Source organism: Fistularia commersonii, chromosome 15 (genome assembly GCF_037954325.1).
Source record: "Fistularia commersonii isolate RoL2024-O1a breed Wild chromosome 15, RoL_Fcom_v1.0, whole genome shotgun sequence".
Taxonomy (NCBI): Eukaryota; Metazoa; Chordata; class Actinopteri; order Syngnathiformes; family Fistulariidae; genus Fistularia; species Fistularia commersonii.
The window spans coordinates 13,547,501-13,570,979 of record NC_141298.1 but is presented as its reverse complement, the minus strand read 5'-3'; the positions used below and the strand labels follow the sequence as shown (position 1 = coordinate 13,570,979).

The 23,479-nt window shown below is 39.5% G+C and overlaps 1 protein-coding gene across 1 annotated transcript in view; it reads right to left on the bottom strand.

Annotated features, from left to right (window-relative positions):
- The window catches only part of LOC147226621 (kin of IRRE-like protein 3), a 212,739-nt gene that overhangs the window by 63,246 nt on the left and 126,014 nt on the right, over positions 1-23,479 (bottom strand). The window contains exons 2-3 of the mRNA XM_086160977.1: positions 15,119-15,268; positions 2,070-2,219 (exon numbers count right to left, since the gene is read on the bottom strand). Of these exons, the coding sequence (XP_086017103.1) occupies positions 2,070-2,219; positions 15,119-15,268 (300 nt within the window). The remainder of the gene's footprint in view (positions 1-2,069; positions 2,220-15,118; positions 15,269-23,479) is intronic.

Sequence of the window (23,479 nt, the reverse complement as noted above, 5' to 3'; positions counted from 1 at the left end):
GCACGGAGTGAAATATTCCATCGGCCCGATCTCGGTGATTAGATCGGACCGTTCTGTCCTGTTTTTTTTGCAGTGAAGCAGATTTTTGAAACAATGTCAGGCCTCGGGATGAGATTCAGTGTTACATTTCTGTGGAGGTTCTCAGTCATCCAGGTCATGGAAAATTCTTGTTGAATCTATGAATCTGAGAGGCTTCTTGAAGCTTCTCCGATGAGAGGTGAAATGCCTTCGAGTGAAAAATTCAAGTCCAATCGTCACGACAAGAGGATCTCGACAACCATTCACTGTTACCTCCGTTAAATAAAAACAGGCATTTATCACATTACAACCTTGACAACCATCGCATCTCATTCGGAGGCTCGCCTCAAGAATTTGGACTTAGCAATGACCTGCACAACAGCGAGTGGAAGAGTTGTTTTGAGACCAATTATTCTGACGGACGTCTAAACAAACGCGGCCTGGAAACCGTCATTAACGGATCTTAAGAGCGTCGTGATGTGCGTGTTGGCCGGAGTTTTCTCAAATCGAAAATATAAGGAGGCGTACAAACGTAACATTCTGTTTTTTTCACTGACGAAAAACCAGATTCCGTTTTGTTTCTTCTCGTCCGCTAAAGCTCGATTCTGGTTTTCACGCCGTTTGTCCGAGAGCTCTTAACGTTCTCCGTGGACCGTTTTCCAGCAAATTCCAAAAGTCACATCGATTCCGCGGGCTCTCGGGCGACGACACGCAACTTTTCATGTAATTCATTAACCGAGTTGCCTCATTCTTGGAACCACGCCAGCAGCTTCATGTGCAGTTTTATTTCCCAGGCAGGCCGATTTGACCGGGATTAAATGTCAGGCTAACGTCTGAATGATTTGTCTGCTCCACCTTCTAGCCTTTTATCTATAATTAATCATTCTAATTTTTTTGCCAAATATCTTAACTTCCCCCGTTGCCTCCTGTTACTCCCCCCATTAAGTAACCGCTGTAAGATTAGCGGATAAATTGCAACTAATGAGGTCGTTTTGAGCCGGCGCGGTAGGATAATGAACTGATACCTCTGGAATATATCATGCTTTAAATAAGGTGGGGCTGAATCGATAATGGTAACGAGTGTTCCCTGTCTGCCGCTCTTAGATGCAAAGCCTTTTTTTTTTTTTTTTTTTTGTGAATCAGAGAACTCAGATCAATACGGGACCAAATGACAGCCTGATGGAAAACAGATCTAGTGGGATTCTGATGTTAAAAAATGTGTATCCTTTCATGGATTAACATCAATGATTTCCTTCTCTTTCTTCTTTTTTTTTAATCATTAATTTATATATTTTTTATGCAGTAAACTTTTTTTTTTTAAAGCGGATCAACCCTTAGACACACAAAAATAAAAGAACAAACCCGATTGGGTTTGTTTTGGTTTTGTACTATATTGGATTATGTACAAATCATGCTGTTTGTAATTATTCATTTGTGTTGTTTGGGGTCTGCGTTCAAGTTGGAAGTTGTATCTCCCGCAGCGCAGGTTGCAGATCTACATTTTGTGACAAGACGCGGGTTCCTTTTTATAACATTATGAAATGCGATAACCTTTTTCCAGTATTTGTACACACTCCATACATCAAACCTTTGGCCTCAAAACCCTCCATAGAAAGGAATGACAAAGGAATGTTCCCTATGGGGATCCATAAAGTTCATCTTATCTTATCTTATCTTATCTTATCTTATCTTATCTGGGCGTCCTGCTAAAATTAGCAGTTCCTGCATCTGCGTACAGAATTCCACTTCCTCATTGTTTGCCTCTGTTTTCCTGAAATTCCTCCAATACCCAGCAAAGCCTCTCCCTTGTTGTGATAATGGAAGCTGGCTGATGTCCGTCCCCTTTCCTCTGCACTGCCTCATGAATGATATTAACATCACGATTTTATTCCCTTCTATATATATTTTATTTTTGAACTAATTCGGCAAAATGTTCCCAGAGCATGGAGAAAAGTGGCATATAAAAGTAATCTATTATTATCATTGCCGCTTTCCGTCTCCATGTACGTGAATGAAATTGTCATTATCGGTTTATTGGGAGATGGGCTTACCGAGCACGGTGAGGCGGGCGGGCTGGGATCGGATCGCTGCCTGAATGGCCTGGCATTCGAAGAAAGCGTCGTCTTGTATCTCCGTCCTCTGGATCAAGAGGTGGTATTCACCTTTACTGTGGTCTCCCGTGATGTCGTACCGCGGGTAACCTGTTCGGAAAGACAGACGATCATCAGCGGTCCATACTTTTCACTTCCTAGGATGACCTCAAACAAGCTGCTGTCTCATAAGTTTCTGTATCTGTAAATTTAGAATAAGCAGGTACTGTAACACAACATGAGATTGTCTCTTAGAAGATTTGTCAATCCCCGAATGCCTGAAAACCTAAGCAAAAAGCTTTAAATGTCAATAAACAACATTAATTGGTCAAATGTTGTAAATAAAAAAAAATATGTATAAGTATATTGCAAATCTAAATATTCATTCATATTTTTCCTTTTTTTTAAGTAATTACCTGTGATGAGAAAACGTTGCCAATGTCAATAACCCACATTAATAAAATATTTTAAAACAATAAATAAATATATATTTATTAAAGTATGCATTTATTTTATTATTTAAATTTTAAAAGTTATTTTATAAATTTACAAGTTAAAATTATCCCCCCTGCAATTCTTAAGTGATAAAATATTAGACATGTATATATAGATAATTATTTATTTCAATTTTTATTTCAAGTAATTTCATTTGAAAAGATATCAACAACCAATCACTAAATAGATATATGGATAAGTAAATAAAGAGATTAAAAACAGTGTACTAACAAACACTGTATGCCCCAAAGTACCGACACTGTCTGCTTCTATCAACATAACTGTCAAGCAGCTTCTCTGCCGGCGCTCTCAGCAAACAGAAGTAAAAAGAACAAATGTTCTTCTTTTTATTGCATTTAGTTTGGATCAGGTTGAATTTGGCCGAACAAAAGAAACAGCAGGTAGGGGCTGAACTTGTAAGGAGAATGTTTAGATGCTAATTTATGTTCATAATTCCGTGCCTGGAACGACAGTGAGGTCATATTGAAAGTAATTCTATCCTCTGCCAACGCAATCATTTAAACAACAAGTCTTATTTTTTTTTAAATTCATAAACAGGAGTTAGAGCCAAAAAGCCTAATCTGATTGGTCCGACGTGTCCAAACCATGTTGAAAATCCAATAAATCACTGACAGCCATGCTATTTCTGTTTCCTCTGCCAACATAAAATAACCAAAGGCCTTGTTTCCCCCTCTGTATTTTCATGCATTGGCTGGGTACAACTCTAGAAATATATTTTTCAACAAACATGTTTTTGGTATCGATAAAAGCTTCGCAGCCCAAGGCCATTTTTTTTTTTTTTCTTGTAATTATTTGATCTTGTGCAGTTGTAACCGCTCCCCTTATGACACCGGATGCCAAAGCGATGTGATTAATTAAAACGACCGGGGCTTAACAACTGGATCTCATCCGGTTTTCGTCCAAACGACGACAAATAAACAGTGTATTTTTGCAGTGCAAAATAATATATTTTAATACGAATAAACCGTCGCTTCTCGTCTGCAGGTGGAATGTTTCTAGCGCAGTTAGAAAAAAATAAAGTGGAAAGAAATTGGATGATCCTTTTCCATTCTTCAAAGTCCAGCCAGAGGATGCAGGGTGAGGGTTTGTGCAGAAGCCTAAATGCGCTTGACCGGAGAGGAATAAAGAACGGCGTAAAAGTGTTGGGTGAAGTGGGGTAGTAAGCAGGTTAGTTTGTTTTGAGAGAGAGAAGGAAGGGGAGAGATGGTGAGAAGAGAGGAAGAGGCAGTGGGAAGTCCATTAAAGCGAAATGGGCAAAGTAAATAAGATTTAATGCTTATTGATTCCATCTAAAATACAGCTATTTATTCTACTGACCAACAATCAATAGCCAGAGCACTTTGGAAATCCCTCACTAACATCAGCCCACAGAAATAACCCCTGACTTATGAAAAATGCTCCTTATTACATTTGGAATACAGGAGTAATACATTGTTATGGCTCGTGTTTTGCTAAATACACACTTGGTGTTTCTCCTTGACATCACTGCTAATATAAAGAGATAACTTGGTTTTAATATTCAGTCAAGTATAATTCAAAAACAAGAAACATCATACTAAATATGACTTTACTTATTGATAATGTAGGAATTGAGTAGATGTTACTTTCATTTTTTTTGGCATGTGACTTAATCACTCTGATGCTTAATTGCTTTATGTGTGTGTATGTGTGTGTGTGTGTGTGTGTGTGTGTGTGTGGGTGTGTCTGTGTTTTGTTTCATTTTTCTTCCTAAAACTTTTTTTTTTAATTCCAGCATAATGGACTGTCAATGAAACCAAATTGCCTTTTGCAAAGTTCCCTTGAATTTGTTTCTGTGGTTGAAAAACAAAATCGCGTGATTCTGCTGCCATTCTGCACCAGCGTCCAGAAAAAATTTAATCAAACAAAGGAATTAAAAGAAATCACAAATAACAGTTTGGCCACAGGAGATGATGGAGGATTGCAAATCATACAAAAGCAGACGTAATAATAATTATGTATTATTATTATTATTATTATTGTTATGTAAAATAAAAAGTTTTTTTTATTTTTTTATAAACACAAATAAATTCCACATCTAGTCAGGAATGTTTTCTTGGAGCGGTAGTGATGTATCGGCAGAATTTAACCATTTCTGGTAGAAAACATTCAGGGCTGCTTATCAAGGCTGGAAATTGAATAGTTCCACGGAACACGTGTGCAGTCCTGAGCGACCAGCGGTGCCCTTCTCGCCACACACTCATGGTTCCCTGAAAGCTTTTAGCGTTCAGCATCACATTGCAAATGTGATCACGGTGATATTAGCGCGCAACAACGTCATTCAAGAAAGGTAGATATTATCAAGCTTCGCAACAGCCATTGCAGATGTAGCTGTATGTTCAATTCTTGTCGGAAATCTTCTTGTCGTGGCAACTGGACTTGAATTTCTTCACTTTAAGTTGTTTTATCTGTCAACCGAGCGACTAAGCACACCCAACACTACCTTGACTTCGAACGGCACTTTACCGGAAGAGGTCCCTGGAAGTTCTTCATTCGGGCACAATGTGTTCAGACCGGAAGAAGCCTCTCGGATGAGGGCCGAAATGTCTTCAAGTGAAGAAATTCAAGTCCCGTTGCCATGACAATAAGATTTCGGTGATAATTCACCATGACCTGGATGACTTAGATCTTCCACAGACTTATATGTTCAATTGTGGTGTAACATTGGCGTTGTTAGCACGATGTTGGCGGACGGTGGAAGCGTGACCTCCGAGGCCTCGCCACAAAGAAACACCTTCTTTCTATGAACATCTGTGAAGTCAGTTGAGAAAAGCATTAATAGTGAGCGCATCCACCAGAGAGCCAGAAGCCCAATTAAGTCGGGTGTAAACTCTACTTTCATCCATCTAACGTGGGTTAACTTTTTTTTTTTTGCATTACTTGCGATATGAAAACGAGACAAAAATGATTTTACCATTTCTCAAGTCGAGAAAAACACCATTATTTTTGGGCTGAAACGGGTGCTTTCTCAACGTCGCTCATGCATTTTCTGGCAGAGCACACTCGCAGCTAAACTTCTCCCTAAAATGGAGTGACTTCATCATTTGTTATTAATATTTCAGCAGGACTCATTAGTCAAACATTAGATTTGGATAGCAGACTTGTTGCTAAGGTATGACAAATGGAAAATGAAAAAACAAAAGTAACTCGTTATTGTTGATTGAAAATGTAGAGCGACTAAAAATGTGTAATATTACCTTTCAAAATTCAGAGAGGAAAAGGAGTTGGTTTGAAGACCGGCCGGAGCAATTATCGTCGAGGCTGGGAACTTGTAATACTTTCAAGACAGTTTTCTTGCGATAACAGGTTAATTTATCTCATTATGTTGAGAAAATGACTTTTATCAGGAGATGAAAAGATAATCCGTCCGTTATTCTCCGCCGCCGTTATTCCTTCCATTACTCTTTCAGTTTTATCAGTATCCACGAGTTTCCTCGTGCCATCAGATTTATGGCTGCGCGTCAGAGGTCACTGTCAGCGGGTGGGCGAGGGTTAACGGGGATATTTTCAGTGTCTGTGAGTCAGACGGCCTTCATAATGCCTTAATAGCTCTGAAACTGTTATAATGATGCTGTTGGGAACATGAGACAATGTTCCCAAGCAGGGCAGGTTAATCCACTGGGATTGCCATTTTATTCATTTATATAGTTATGTATCTAATTTAATGTTGTTATGTACTATTTGCAAAGTAAAACAAAATAGGACTTGGCTCTTATTCATAAAACCTACTAAGAAAGAGCAACGCTTATGACAAAAATAGATTAATAAGTGTGTTAGTTTTATTACTATTACTGTTGTTGTTATTATTGGTGTTATTATTTCCGTTATTATACTTTTTTGTCATCTTAATTGATTGATTATTATTGTTGTTGTTATTATTTCTGTTTTTCATTATTTAATGATGATGAGGACCTCACCATCAATAATAATAATAATAGTAATATAACAATAAATCAATTAGTGGATTAAAAATGTAGCACCTTGGCTTTTTACAAGATTTTTTTTTCTAAAATACTTCTTAATGGCAAGACTACACTGTTATTATTATTATTATCATTATTATTTATTATTATCATTCTCATCACTATTATTGCTATTATTATTTTATGGTAATAAGGATATCGCTATCAACAATAATAATTATCATTATTATTATCACAATTTTAATAATGAAAATAATAATGATACTTTTACAAAAATACTTTTCAATGACTGGACTACACTATTATTGTTATTAACATTATTTTTACTATTATATCAAAATCAACAACAAAAATAATAATAATAATAATTATTATTATTATTACAATTTTAATAATGTTATTAATAATGCATCACTTAGTGGATTGAAAATACAGTGCCTTGGCTTTTTACAATAATTTCTTCTTGATGGTAAGGCTGCACTGTAGTGCAATGCAACTTATTAACAAAGCAAACTGACCATTTTAAAGAATCCCAAAGTGAAAAACAGAAACAGAATGGGGAAGAAGACTTTGAAGTTAGTTAAATGTTTCATATCAAAATAGACGGGAAGATGAAGAACATAGAAAAAAACAGTCTTTAAAGATAGAATGGTGGCAAATAAATGAAAAAATCCAGCGTAAATGGCGGTCAGACCGCACTGGTGTTAGATCTCATCAGCGTTCCTCTCACATCTCCCTACAAACGCCATATTGTGGTCTCGAGGCGTCCAAATGATCATAACATCGAATAATTGGCAAGTGGAAAAAAAACGCAGAGGATCACCAGTAATGATCTGCCGCAACCTTACATCATTACGGCGATCATCCAGACATCTACAGACCAAACGCGCAAAGCAAACTAATTTCTATATTGTTTATCATTAAAGCGCTTCATCCTAGTTATACGAGTTAGTTTTTTCTGCCAAAGAGAAATATTAAGGGCCGTCTCAGTGTAGGCAGATGGCTGTACTTCGGTTTGCAGCAGTTACATGATGCAAGCTGACAGTCTTGTTTTATAGTTGCCACCGCAGCGAGAGATTGACCAACTCCCATCTTTCTCCCTCAGCCGGCCGCAGCTTTTTTTATTTACACTTCAGTTATGAAATCTCCAAAATGTCACGACAGTCATCTTGAAGGCAGAGGTTTCTAAAATAGCAACAACTGCCGCGTCGGAATCGGAGCCTCCCCGCCATTCGCCGTAGCGGCCGCCGGATCTTCAATCGACAGTCTTAAGCGATGACATTGCTCGGAAGACTCCTCTGTGTAATTAATTAATTCAAACAAATGAAAACGATCAGGACGTACGTGCAGGTTCGGTGCGGCGTCACAGAGATACAATGAGAACCCTTAAGTATGATCGGACAATGAGACAGGAAGTCAAGCGGAACATCAGTGACATGCCGACATTGACGGTGATGAATTAATTCATTTTGTCATTATCCGTAACGTTTATCCCTGCACTTAGGTCACGGGTTTAAAAGACGGAGCTGTCCTCGGGCTCACCGCCGTCTTCTTTTTAATTCATCTGCATTGTCGCAATGACAAATCTTGTCTTTAAATTCATGGCGGCGGGCTCCGTTTTCTTTCACCGGAATGACGCCATGTTGTTTCCCGCTGTTCCGATGGATCGGCTACTTCGAGTTTTGTAGCATCGTTGATTTACTGACAGATACTGTCGGAAGAAATGATCTCTGCGGCTCAGTTTGGAATCAGAAGCTGAAAAAAAAAACGTTATTTGTCCCCGAGCGGCAACTGGGGGGGCATCAAATTGCGAACGTCAATAAATATATATAATCAATTACTGTTATTGAATTACGGCAGGGGTGTCGAACTTCAATACGCAGTGGGCCAAAATTCAAAGCTGGGACAAAGTTACGGGCCGAAATTGATATTTATTGAAAAATATCTTGTATCATCCAAATATAACAATGAATCTTTTCATATGGATCCAAACAATTTTTGCTTAAAAACTAAATATGGAACAAGCATAGCTTAATGCTATACAATATATAACTTAATATTGCACATGTGCAAATCCTGTTTTCTGTAGCGGGGGGCCATTATGAGCATAAGGTCGCTATGACTACTGTCAACAGAGGAGAGGGCGTTTATGGGTCCTGTTGTGATTTTCGTGCCAAAACACCAGCAGAAAATTCTGGGATTTGTAGACTTAGCGGTACATGCACTGTAGACTGGCGGGCCAGCTCTTATAGTCATTTGCTGGCCAAATATAAATACAATGCGGGCCAAATTTGGCCCGCAGGCCAGAGTTTGACCTCTATTCAGTACAGAATTGTCCAAGTTACTGTGAAGTAAGCCGCGCTCTGCATTTATATAATGAATATATCATGAGCAGCATTAGACTCGGCAGCTCGGGGCCGCATGTTTGCCCTTCTCCTCTGGATTTTGCAGGCCTGGCAGTGGAATCCGCGACCTGAGGGGAGCCACTCGAAGGCCGGCTGTAAGATGTGGGATTGATCTGCGAAGATCTTTTTGGATATTTTTAAGATTTGACTGTCATGGAAGCGGGAGAGAGGTCTGAGGGGTTGGCCAATTATTTTGGAGATGTTTGTATATAAATATGTATTAATATCTTTGTTTTACTCAGGCGAGGTCATTACTTCATCTCAGGAGGGCAAGTGATGATTTTGATCATCTTATTTTTTGGATGTTTTCGTCTCTTCTACCAATTGTCAACAAGAACTGAGGGAACGAAATCCACGAAGGCCCAAACCGCACACATATTTGCATTTCCTCTGGACTTATTCCAACCTATAGCTGCCTCACGGATCGGGGAGCGGGAGTATCAAACCGCAGCATCTGTTGAGCAAACCAGGACAGGGCGGTGCATATGGTTTCCCCGACCCTGGAGGGGAAGGAGGCCTCGATGTCCAGAGGCAGGACGGCAAAGCAGCTGCTGCTCAGATTAATGTCAGATGATTGAATATCAAGTTCCGTAAATTCTGATTGAAAATGATGAAAATGTTGTTAGTGACAACATGTGTGTTTATGAGGAATGCCTATTTAAACCAAATGCTATGTTGTCTTACATTAAAAAAAAAGTCTGCTTCCAAAGAAAGGAGCTTTTAGAGTTTGTTGATTCAGAAGCAGTTTATATCTTGCATATTCATTCATTCATTCAACGATTTCGCTTATACTAGCTTTGAGCGGGCAAGAGATTGGGCAGTTTAGGGTCTCGAAATTAACCTCCTGCATGTTATAGGAACCTGCGAGAGAATGTCCAACCTCCGCACAGAAAAGCCTCTTGTCGCCACAGCGCCAGGGACCTCCTATCGCAAATTCGAGATGCGTTATTTGCGTGAAATAACAAAAACAAGTCATGTGTAGCCTTTTATTTTAAAAAAAGATTGAAAGCTCAGGAAAAAAAAAAACAAACAAGATTTCCACAGCCTGGATCTCAATTTTTATGTGTTTTTCAGACTAAGAACCTCCACATACATACATACATATTTGTGTTTTCTTTTTCTTTTTCTTTTAGCTCTTCATCAAAATCACGATGGCATGTTCTCGCACCCTGTCCAGGTGAATTGGCCAATTACACTCTCGCTTCCAAACCCGCACTTGAGAGACAGAAGTGCCGTTTACGCCGCCACGGACCCACGCATGCACAAACAAGCGCAGGTGAACATAAACACAAGGACCGCTCGCTGTGCCCACACATCCTGACCCGCTGTCCTCTCCGCGTACCCGCTCAACATAGTCAACAATGATGTTTGTTTAGTAACCCTCGGGCCCCGGGGGCCCCGCTGATTACCACTCTCCGTGTGACCGGCGTAAGGGCCCCGGAGTGAGTGAGAATAGATGTAATGGTAGAGAATTGTCCTCCGAGGCCCAATTTGGAGAACACTGCTTTTGACAAAATGGGAACGAAGAAAAGAGGCCAAGCCAGATGGTGTCTTTAGGGGAAAGCATCATGTTAACATGCTAAAATATGTCTGCATGGCGGTGCGCAAAGATGTTTCAATGCCATCTCACACACCCTCAGTGTTAAACAGATGCAGATGAGGCACGATGTTTATTAGTCCGCCGCTGCACAAACATAGGAAGAGCCGATCGGCAGAAAAAACGATTTACTCGGGCAGCTTGAGTTTTTTCGCCGAAAACAACCTGAGGAAATATAAGAGATGCAAAGGAAGTCGCATGTGGTTCAGAAAAAGAGCAAAACAAGATGAACCATCTGCCAGAGCAGAAGAGACATCACAACTTTCCGGCATTGACGTGTTTTTAACCCAGCTGGACATACTGATGAGCAGCCTCTCCATATATTCATATGTCGAGGAGCAGAGCTGCTCCTTGCAGTTTGACTGATCTATGTCGTAGCCTCAACTAAACTTTTACTCTGAAAAGAGAACTGACAAGATGTCACTCCTTCTCGACAAAACAAGTGAATATGTTTAGCGCTTGTTCACACATATGAGACAGGGAGAGTAAATCATTTAAGGTTTAACCTTTACCCTAAATAGATAGGTGAATAACTAATGGACACATAACCAAACTAAATAAAAAAAGTAACTAAATCAATACGTTAAAAAAAAATAATACATTAATGAATAAAATAATCATTAAACAAACACAGAAATAAATGAATACACAGGACTGTCTCAGAAAATTAGAATATTGTCATAAAGTGCTTTATCTTCTCTAACACAATTACAAAAACAAAAATGTCATACATTCTGGATTCATTACGAATCAACTAAAAAATTGCAAGCCTTTTATTATTTTAATATTACTGATTATGGCTTACATCATAAGAAAACTCAAAAATCCTATCTCAAAATATTAGAATCTCATGAAAAAGTATTTTTTTGTTTTTTTAATTGCATTACAAAAGATAACGAACTTTATCACAATATTCCAATTTTCTGAGACAGTCCTGCATATATAGATACAGACATAGATATAGATATAGATATAGATATAGATATAGATATAGATACAATCAGTACAAAATAACTTAACTCATTTATGGCAAAAAAACATATTTTACACATAGTTGCCATCATTCTGTATGAAAATGGCATTGAATCTGGCTTTATTGTTATCATTTTTAGTAAGATTTATCATTTCATATAATAGTATATATAATATCACATCTGTTTATATTTTACATTTTTTAATTATCTTTTTTTTTTTTTTTTTTTAACAATACATTGTGCTTTGTACTTTTTACATTGTACTTTTCAAGTTTAATATGACTACACTTACTTCTGGCATAGTTTAGTTTGTCCCCAGGGTGTAACCCTACTGTTAAGTCGACTTTTTCTGACCCTCCTCACATTACCACAGTGATATTACAAAAGGATGATAATATTATCTGGATGGCGCTGCAGTGACTGTCTCCATGTGCAGCCCAGACCACATGTGTTATTAATGAGATCCAGATGCGCACAGTAGTTGATTAGATAATATTTTGGATAAAATATTCAATAATAAAGACTCTCTTAGTATTACACAGCAGTATTACATAGCAGAAAATGTGTCCAGTCCAATCACAGGACTCAGTAAGAGGTAAAATGCAGTCCAATGTTATTCGTGTAGTTGTATTTCATAAAAAGCTTTCTCCCAGGACTTCTTTCATGTGGAGCAGAACCACACCATATTTTGTATTCATTTGCGGAGACCCTGCAATTCTCCCGTGACCGAGCTCTTGACCACAGCGGCGGAGAAAAACCCCCTTACATAGACGTTTACTTGTCCGCTCATTAAAGTGAGTGACGCGGTTTCATGGCGACACGAAAAAAAAAAAAAAAAGGAAAGAAAACAAAGGCCACCAAGGCAGAACCTTGACTTCTAGCTTCATAAAAACCTTCAGCGTTACCCGAGATAACAATAACGCTGCGCCATCGAGAATTTTGAATACAATACAGACTCATGTCTAGTCTGATGGATGATTTTTTTTAATATGTTTAAACCGGTGTATGTCACAAATCAGAAATTCTAGAAGTAGTTTTCACATGCAATTTGCAGTGCCTACTGAACAAATAGAATACTAGTAAAAAGTCACTTGGGAGACCAGTTAAAACAAACACAGGTGGTGCAAAGGAGCAAGTTGGCCTCACTTCACACACACTCGCGTACGTCAGCTTGCAGGATTTAAACCAGCAACGCGTCATGCACGTGAGATTCCTGCTCCCACGTCTGAGATCCCCTTTTGCCTGAAGCGTCACTAATCTCGGGGTTTAAGGGCCACGAAGGCGTTTGGTTTCTTGCAAACAAAGCAGAAGTTGCGTATTTGTTCTCGGCCTTCGCGAGCGAGACTGAAATCAATATGCTTTGTGTTTTTGCGAATCTGATGAAAAACAAGTCTTCTCCAAACTGTTTTTTTCTCCACCTCTGTGTCATAAATCTGCTCGAGCAGCATTTACAGATGGTAAACATCCCAGTTTCACTTCTGCAACACTCTGACAGCTCTCACCCAGGGGTTTGTTCACATATCAGTCATAGCCTGTGGTATAGAACATTTTATTCCGAAGACATGTTAGATTTATTAATGTATTTTTCATGACTGTGTTTTATGATGTGTAAAGCGATAAGAGATATTCAGAAAAGCGCCATGCTAAATACGCTTAAAAAAACAACTTTGAACCAGGTTGTGTAAACTGTGTAGATATCCGTCCCAGAAATGAAGACAAATGTGCACATATTTAATTTAACGGTGTCTCATTTGCACATTGAAGCGTCGGAAGAAAGGAAAATCGTCAAATGGATATGTAAGTTGTGTGGAAAGTCAGAGGCAGGACACCAGGGAGACGCGCTGATCTTCTGTTCCAAAATAGCGTCGCCACCATCAATAGTATCGCATTAAATCTTCATCATTTTCAACGCGGCATATAATTTTCAGATAAACTTATGAAGATTCAATTTTCAATTTTCTCCATTGCATTTGTGAAAATACTGGTTTTTGAAAGTAATTAATTCATGAATTAATTTGTTTTAATCTTTCTAACCCCGGTCTATTTAGAAGTCAATGTTTTTGTCCTCGTATGCCAAAAGCTGAAATAGTGGTACAGTTGGGTGGAATCTCGACCTTGTTGATTTCATTGCCAGACATTTTTTTTTTTCCTGCTTTGAGCCAGAGCTTTGAACGCATCAAGTTCATTGAAACTTATTTTTTTGGAGGCCTTTTTTTTTTTTTAAAGTGATTTTCGCCTGAAACCATGAGTAGGGCTGTATAAAAGTATAAAAATGTAAGTAACCGACGATTAATCTTTTCACTCATTCATCCATTTATTTGGGGTCGTAGGTCAAGCTGGAGCTCATCCCAGCTGTCATTGAGCCAGATCACCTGCTAATCACAATAAAGTCAGACAATCATTCACTCACTCTTTCACATTTCTACACCATTTATGGTCTCTAGTGAACATACTGCATGTTTTTACTGTTTTCTAAAGATCGCCTGACACGTCTTTAGTCCCCTTTATTTTCCAATCCTTGAGAATCTCTCAGCTGTCTATTGTAATTTCATTATTGTGAAACATAACTTGTGGCGTTATATAGAATGACAATGTGATATATGACACTTCTGGGTTTATTTTTATTCGAGTCGTCTCGTTCCATCATTGGGATGATCAGTTTTATTTCTACTTGAATCATTACATCGGGTTTGCTCTTTGACATCGTTTTCAGATCTCGTTTTTTCTTAACTTTGTTTTCACACGCAATATCACAAGAGAAAAAATGTTCCTTTTTCGAAACAAGGTCTGTTTCTCTTTTAATGTTAATAAGCGGCTTGTGACTGCTACTTTTTTAGATATTTTAGATTACGGTGATCAGTTGTACATGATAGCCTCTGCTCAAAGTCTTAAAACAGTCGACACTGTGTATCATGCCTCACTGAGGTTCATAGCAAATTGTAGATTGCTAACACATCATTGTGAACTATATTCTAGGGTTGGATGGCCTTCTTTGTACACCAGAAGGTTGAGGCATTGATACACTTTTATTTATAAGGCCATGCTCGGGGTGCTACCCTCCTAAATTTGTGACTTAGTCACAAGGCGGACTGTTGATCCTTACCCGCTGCGATCAAATGTTCAACTGTTGCTTTATGTCCCTTTTGCCCACACAGAACTAGGGAAAAGGGCTTTTGAAAACTCTTGCACAACAATTTCCTTTGGGATAAATAAAGTTGTTCCTATTCTTATTCTTTTGCCTATGCTGCCCCCACTGCATGGAACTTACTTTGAAAATACTGGAAACTCACTAATTTTATCTCACTGAATGCTTTTAAAACCAGACTCATATCACTAGAGTTCAACTTGTTAAGTTGTAATTGCTCCTTTTAACTGTTTGTAACTTATTGCTGCCTCTTGGCCAGGACTCCCTTGTAAAAGAGGTTTTTAATCTCAACTGGACTTTTTCCTGGTTAAATAAAGGTTAAATAAATAAAAAAGAAAAAAGAAAAATTAGCTTTACTTGTGCGATATATATGTATTTAAATAACGTGGCCGGTTGAAAACATGCCGGTTAAATCCGAATGCTTGACGTTACCTGACATATCCCTGTTTACACCCAGAGCCATGCCGTCTCGCAGCCACAGCACCATGCCGTGGTAGCCTGGGATGGAGCAGGGCAGAGTGACCGGCTGGCCCGCCACCACCACCAGATCTGTGGGTTGTTGGGTAAAAACGGCAGACCTCCCTGGAAACAAGAGACAGGAAATTGATTACTCTTGGGTCAAAATAAGAAAAAAAAAAAAAAAAAGGAAATCAAAATAGCCATTACTTTGGTTTCAACCAAGCGAGGGAAAAGGGACACCTTGGGGACCCGACCGACCGCAGTCAACCTTTTAATGTCGGATTTGTTGTTAGGATGGAGGTTAATGGCAGCTCGCGTGTCCAGTGGAGAGTGCATTAACTCTTATAAATACATAAATTATTTAATAAAGCCAAATAGCACTGTCTACAAGCTCTGGGTAATCCCGTTACCGAGTTGAACGTGCATGACACCCCAAGTACCACTCCCGGTCATTCAAAACTCAGGCCGTAGTTTGGGCAATTATAAAATATTATTCACAGTGGGATTCAGTTGCACTTGTTATAAAAGTGCTTGCAGTGCTGAATTAACATAACACAGAGGCTGGATATCTCAAGCGTGCTGTCCAGTGCTTGGTGGTATACCTAGTAAAATCCCTCATTAAATCGTATTCCACCCCCGCACTTTTCATCACGGCGAGGGCAATGCCGCGGCCGCAGAACAGTAATCAGGTCAATTACAGCGCGGCCATCTCAGGAAAATGTATCAAAAGGCCTCGACCTTACGACGGCGATACGCAGCAATGCCACAACATCTGTTTAAAGAGTGTGTCAGCGGGATGGGAACGATGTCGCCGGAGGGTCATCGAGGATGGGTGGTGTTGGAGGTGAACTCGCAAAGTCCACGGTTCATCAATGCGATGGGACGTGTTATTACGGTGGTTTGATTCATTACGACCGATCGCAGGTGACCTGTTTAAAGAATGCAAATTGAACTTAAAAGTGCAGATATATTCAGGGTTACCCTGTGAAATCAGATCCGACACATCCAGCACTCGTGTTCTGACTTCCTTGTGTTTTAGAAACAGCTACTGCCAGAGGGGGGGATAATGCAAAAAATATAACAAAAAAAAAAAAACTAAAAAGAGAAAACAGTGAAGCATGATACATATTTTTGTTTGTTAACATTGGAATTTGTTGTGCAATGACAATAATATTAGACTGAATATGAAAAGAAACATAACTAGATTAGCATATTTGCATTGGCACAATTTTACAGTAGTATTCAAGAAATGACAAATAACACCGTCAACCTTAATATGGTAGCATTAGTCCATCAACATATTGTAATGTTTCTGCAACAGTCCGAACAAAATAACATTTTTTGAAAGTAAATGTAAAAATCACGCAAACTTTTTCTCTAAATAGTTTAAAACATGACTGGGCATCACTTAAAATTAAACTAAATACTCGTCTGCAGCTGGATATTACAGTATTCCTGCAATAACTATAAAATCCTCTTCATTAAGTTAGCCTTGTACTAAGTTTAACTGCTAATCCTCTTTCTATCTCCAGCAACCAAATTGTGAAATAATTTCTTCGTCATATTCAGAAGAAATGCAGACAAACTCAGATATCAAAAACCCAAAGCTCCTGAAAACCCTTACACAACATCATAAAAGTAAAGTTTATTTTATGAGTTGTACGACACAATGCGGTGCTATAGGCCTTCAAAATGGGCAAAAAAGGATAAATAAATAACAGGTGGATTAAATAGCATATGAGACTATTTGCATACCAAAGCTGTCGGGTCCCTGCTGTTGTGAAGTAAACCTATTGCAGACTTATTGATTCAAGAGCATCAAATGGGCACAGCCATTATTATTGTTAGCGTTACCATATGTGCCATTTTTGCATTCTATTACGGAATAAATGTCCTCGGTTTGAAAAGAAGAGGCGGTAAATTAACCTCATCTCGGGTCAGAAATACACGTGTCTTACGAAGTGTTTCATAAATGAAAAAATAAAACCCCTCAGAATAACATCATAACAAAAGACTCCACTCAATAGAAATGAGAAAAAATAAAAGCAGCGTTTACCGGGGAACATATGCACGCTCGTTTCACAGCTATTTCCTAAAAGCCCTTTTTCATCACGGTGATAGGAAAAATGGGGAAGTATTATCACAGGGGTGTGTTAACGATTAATGACAACATGCATTATTATGATGCATTAGTTGTTGTTTTTTTTTTTCCCCAAACACAAAGATTTGAAAAAAAACCCTCCCAACTACCACAAAAATAAATACTCGTTTTCGTTCTGTGAAATTCAAGAAAATGTTGTTATTGATAACATTGTTGGCGAATTGGGCTCCTTTTGGGAACATAATGTTACTATTTATTTTGTCGAAGAAAAGAAAGTAGAAGATAGTTGTGTAGATTACACGGTTCATAAACTTGGTACTAACGGACACTGCCTTCCCTTGAGTTTCGAATATGTACAAGCGGTTCCTTCAGGATATGGCCGTACATTGTTTTGCCCGAAAAAGTTCATCGAGTTCACGGTTCACGTTGTACTGTATGGCCAAAGTCAAGTCAGAGTTTGTTGATATAGCGCCAAATACCCAATGCAAGTCGTCTCTTTCGATTTGCAGAAACCCAACGCGGTCAGGAAAGAACTGACTTTTACCGGTGCAGAAACCTCAGACGCATCCCAGCTCATTACGGCCGACAGTGATGGTTCGAGGGTCGGGAGGGACAGGCCCAGTTATGTCATACTACTATTAACAGCAGCGCCAACCAATGGTTGGATGGTTCTAGCTGAGACAATGCAATGATAGCTTTGAAATGTATACAAGAAATAAATAGATCAAGCCACTAACTATTGTGGTTCACTGGTATCGGTGGAAAAAAAAAACCCTCTGGAGAAATAAATGACATATTCCACAGTAACAACCGCCCCTTCCGGTGTTCGAGTATCTCGCCGCCCCTCTTGTCGGGCCACCGGCTAGTTTTGTCTCGCTCTTTGATTCGAAGTAAGAAGATAATATTTATCTTACACTAAGCAGCATTTGTCGTGGGCCGGGGCTGTAGTTTTTCGGAAAAAGAAATGGGAACGCAAACTAACTTAGAGCCGGGGATCACGATCTGCGGGGATGTAGCAAACAGTGCTTATGAGGATTCCAGTGGGGGGCAATTTCTATATGAACGCGTGTGTCTTCCTCTATCAAACGGGGTTTGTAGAGCTCTATGGGGAGCGCAGTAATGTAATGACAATCTAACCTCGCCTTGCGCTACAGAATAGTCGTCTGCACAGCAGGGCAGACACTAATGGGAGGATGAATAGAACAAATGATTCTCATCACCGCATCCCCCGGCTTCACGGGAGAAGAAGACTGTCTCGGTTGAATCAAAATAAACATGTTTCTTTGCAAGGCAAAAAAAAAAAAGAAATAAATCAACTGACTTTTTCCCATTTGCCTGCAGGCCTTTAACTCCTCTCATTGATTTCATGCTGCAAAATTGCATAGGTGCCCAGCACCGAGATGATTACACGAGTTTGAAAATGTTCTCTTAGCTTTTGACAGAACGGATTCAAGGCGGCTTCGATTTGCACAATTAGAATAAATGAGAGCATCATTCTTCCGGTTCGGGCAGAAGTACTTTAAGGTCTTCTCCGGTTTTAAAACATGATGAGGAAATTGGAAATATTATTTATTATTGAAAGTTGTTCTATTAAAGGACTGGTGGGAAAAAAAAAAAAAGTGGATTGAAATTTCCGGCAGAACTAGACGAGTGTCTTTTCCCTGCCCAGGGACAGTAGAACTGCTAAGACATTTCCCTCACCTTAATGGCATCACACAGAGTTTTGTGGTGAAATCTAATGCTGTTATATAAATGTTCAGCGTTACCCCGCGGTGCCGCTAACATGGCAAAACACTGCCTGTGGCTTCGACTTCCATCATATTCTTCATGGCAAAATATAAAGCCTCCCTCTGTCCGAGGGGAAGTGAGATTTATTTGATTCATTTCAGCCTTCTCTTTACTGTCCTCACCGGCAGTTCACCGGATAATATCATGGATTCCTTTATTCGTCACACAACAGCACCTCCCTTACATGTCAGTTGGTCACGCTCGACGCATGCACGTTCTTTACTTATCGGAAAACGGTGATTTGTTCGAAGGTGAAAGCAGGAGACGCAGCTGATATCCCCGTCGAAACCGGCACTCATTATATGGCTATCGTCTTTAATTTAGTAATAAATTGTGCTGTTGTGGTTCAAGAGATCGAGGCCGAGAGACGATCCAACTCAGGGCCGTTGTTGTTGCATCTGTCCAAAAAAAAGCTTTGCGGATGTTGCTGAAATCATTGTTCTCCCTTAAGGTAGTGTTTCCATCCCTTTTTGGGGGATCACTTTCATCGGGGAATGAATCACCAGTTGCGATGAACCCGTCTTACTAGGACTCCAGTTTTTTTTTTCATTTAAATACACCCTCCGGCGGTGTCTCATCATCATATAAGTTCTCCGGTCACATTTCTTCGCCAGCCTTTTTAGCAAGGGTCGGCTTGCTGACTTACTTGATTCAAGTGACAATTTTTCAAAATAAAATACCCTGAAGACGCATGAATATTCAATACTTTAAACAACTTCATCCTTCGCCATCAAATGTGAGAGAACAAAGATGACCGAGCTTGATGATGATAATTTGGCAGTGGGCACTTTTGCCTCACAGCAGGGCCTTCTTGTGTGAAGTTTGCGTGCCCGTGCACGGTTTCCTCAAGGCTCTCCGGCTTCCATCCGAAAAAACAGCCTAAAATGGTCCAGCGTCTGAACGCCTGTATGTCTCTTTATGTGGCCCCGTGATCGATCCAGGGTGAACCCCGCCTCTTGGCCAATCACAGCTGGGATAGGCTCCAGAATTCCTGCGAGCCTCAGTAGGATAAGGGGTAGACAAAGGATGGATGGATCAATTAAATCATCGGTGTGAATACTTTGGTTATGATTGGCTTGAGTTTATGGTTAGGGTTGCTCTCCCGTCGCGTTATCAAATATGGGTACACCGGCTGGAAGCAAGGAGGAACAAGCGAATCTGATTGGCACAGTTTACACACAGAGGCGACGCTGATAACGGAGAAACTGGCATTCCCTCGCTGGCTATGGGGCGGGAGGGAGAACTGCACATTTTGGGATTTCCGGAGGGTTTATACAGGGGACGTGTCTCCTACCAGCAACTGAAATCTTCTGAGATTATTCGCGGAAAATTGAGAGGCGGCTCCCGCCACCAATCTTAATTAGCTCCCTGCCTATCCCTCGATCAGCCCTTTGCTTCACACAATGCTTGCTTTCAATTTCCCGACTATTGATGAGGGAATAGATTCTCTCATCAACTTGTGGATTTACTGAAATGCAATTAAGATTATGAGGGCCCTTCAATTCCCACACCTGAGGAAAAGGCTCAAACAAGGACAGGGGGCACTTGACAGCTTTATGCCACAGTGGTCAATGACAGTTCTACGCCGTTTGGCGGTGCAGCGGTTGAAGGGGGACGTTTCTTCAGTAGCTGCAGTTGTCGAAATAGAGCGCTGAGATTCATTTAGCGCCTTTGCAGTTTTCCAGAACTCCGTCTCGTGCTGAAAGTGAGCAACAGACTCAGCAGAGCCGCAAAACCGATACATGAGAGAGGAAGTTATGCAATTTGCTGCTATTTGCAATGAAATGATGATGTCATACTTTAGTACACAGGAATATATACTTTACAATGCAGGACGTTAATGTCATTATGTTAAGTTTTTGAGGCCTGTGTTTATATATATATATATATATATATATGATGCATATTTACAATATATATCAGCTTTTTTTATATATTTGTATATTTATGTGTTCGTGTGCGTTTATGTATATATATGTGTGTGTGTGTATGTATGTATATATGTATATGTATATGTATATATATATATATATATATATATATATATATATGTTTGTGTATATGTGTATATATATATACATATATATATATATATATATATATATATATATATATATATATATATACATATATTGTATTGTATTTGTATTGTATAAATGTGTGTGTGTATATAAATGTGGATATATGTATACATATACACATATACAATATATATATATATATATATTGAATTTTCGATGAGTTCTGATAAGAAAATGTTCTCACAACATTATATAGCCATTAAGCAGCTCATTAAATACTATCAGGCATTCCGGTGTAAACACTTTCCCATTCCACACTTTGACATTAAAATGCAGCGAGACAAAAAAAAAAAAGGAAAATGTACCGCAAGAGCCAGCAGGGGTTCGGTCTGCCATTCCATTTGCAAATGATTCCTCGTGATCGCCAAAAAGCGGACTTATTCATTATTATATAATGCGTCAGAATAATAGTCAATGTTATTGTGCAGGAGAAGCACAGGGCCTCTTCGTGTTCTCTTCACATGCTTTTTAGTGTGCGGAGAGAAATAGGTAAACACTGTTGTTCAGACAGCAACCCTGTTGGCCCTGATCTTAGTTATGGCTCGACTCGCGTTAGATAACGGCTACATAAGGAGTTTATGTGCTCAATGCCCACTCGGAGGAACCTCACACACTGCTCGGGGGCTTTGACACGCTCATCTTTTATGACATAGATTTGTAAGTAAAACTTTGCCTCGCAGCACCTGGTTGTTTTCCGACAGGGGCGAGGGGGGGGGGGGGGGTTGTATGTGTGCTGCATGTGCTTCCGCCGAAAGTCCAAAAACATGATGGAGGTACGTTGGAGAATCTAAAGTTGTCCAGTCATGTGAATGAGCGAATGGTCGTATGTTTCTATATGTGGCCATGTGATCAAATGTGTGGATGAATGAATGAATGAACCTTATACACAACTTTATACAAAGTCATAGCCAGGTCTCGGGCAGTTAGGGAGGACTAACTAATGGATGTAATGCATCATGAGATTTTAGTGTTTCTGAATAAGGACCCAATAAAAAGAGCTTGTTAATAAAGCAGGTTTTTAAATTCTAAAGAGCTTCGGGCTCAGGAGTAAAACTGTATGTTGTTACCGGTGTTTAGCACCTGTCGGAAATTGAACTTATACTTTTGCATTTTGGCTAACCAAAGAGTCAATTTGGAAAAGAAAAACAAAAAACACGCGCCCGACACCTTGTTATCTTTTATATAGTGATGAAGAATAAAAATACAGTTCATTATAAACAAAAACAACATGTACTGAACTCCCCCAGGTCTCCCTGTGAAAAATGAAATTGTTTGCCACTGTGTAGCAGACAGGCCTTGATAGATAACAGTGGGAATTTAAAAAATAAAAAAGGAAAAAGGCGTGTTGTAGAAAATGGTCCTTCCTCTCAGGTCTCTTAAGTTTCCCAACTCTCTGCATTGGAAAATAAATGCGTCTTCTGCAACTTCAACCAGGGTAGAGGGTAAAACAGGGAAGAAATGGATCTCAAAATATCTTTGATTCATGGATTGATCCTCTGTCTGTGCGAACAAAAGGTTTGCAAGCATCGCCTAAGGCGAAGAACAAGACTGAGGTGTATGATGCTCGGGGAGAAGACCCAAATAGCACCAATCAGGAAGTGAATCCAACTTCCTAACTGCGCTAGATGAAAACACCCAGTTGTGCGCTCGGCTGCAACATGAGAATTTTAATGCGACATGTTTTGCACAGGTACTTGCAGCCTCCGTCAGCAGGCACGGCAGCCTCCGTCAGCAGTGCCTTTATTGCCGCGAGGCCGGAGGCGTCTTCTCCTCGCAGAGTACAGAAGGGGAAGACGAGAGTTATTGCACACTTCTATCCCCCTATTCCGCCACCACGACGGAGAAGATGTACCATTAGCGCGTGCCAATAATGGAGGAACATTCAACTTGTGCAAATGCATTAAATGACCACAACTTCTTAACGCAATGCATTACATAGCCACGGCACAACATGCGGTAACGCTAAGCGTCAGCATCGTGGAAGGAACATTGATGGAACTTCCATTAGGATTCTTCTGCGGCGAGAAATAAGAGGCGGTAAATGCTATTTTGTAGGTTCTGAAAAAGGTTATTGTTTTGTTAATTTCCAGCTTTCCAAAAGGGCAAACATTGAAATGTTAAGGAGTTGTTAATAGCACTTTGGCTAGTTAGCTTTCGGAGTAAAAAAAAAACAAAAAGGGTAATTCATATGATCTTAAATTTTTTGATTCAGGATTACTTACTGGGATTTGTGAATTTCTATCATTTCGTGCCATTTCGGATACGGCCCCTCAAAAGCCGAAAATAAGAAAACTGTCTCCCTGAGGTGAAGGTAGTTCTTTGCAGCTTTTGTCGATATTTCGGAGGGAGATTTCAGCGTGAAGG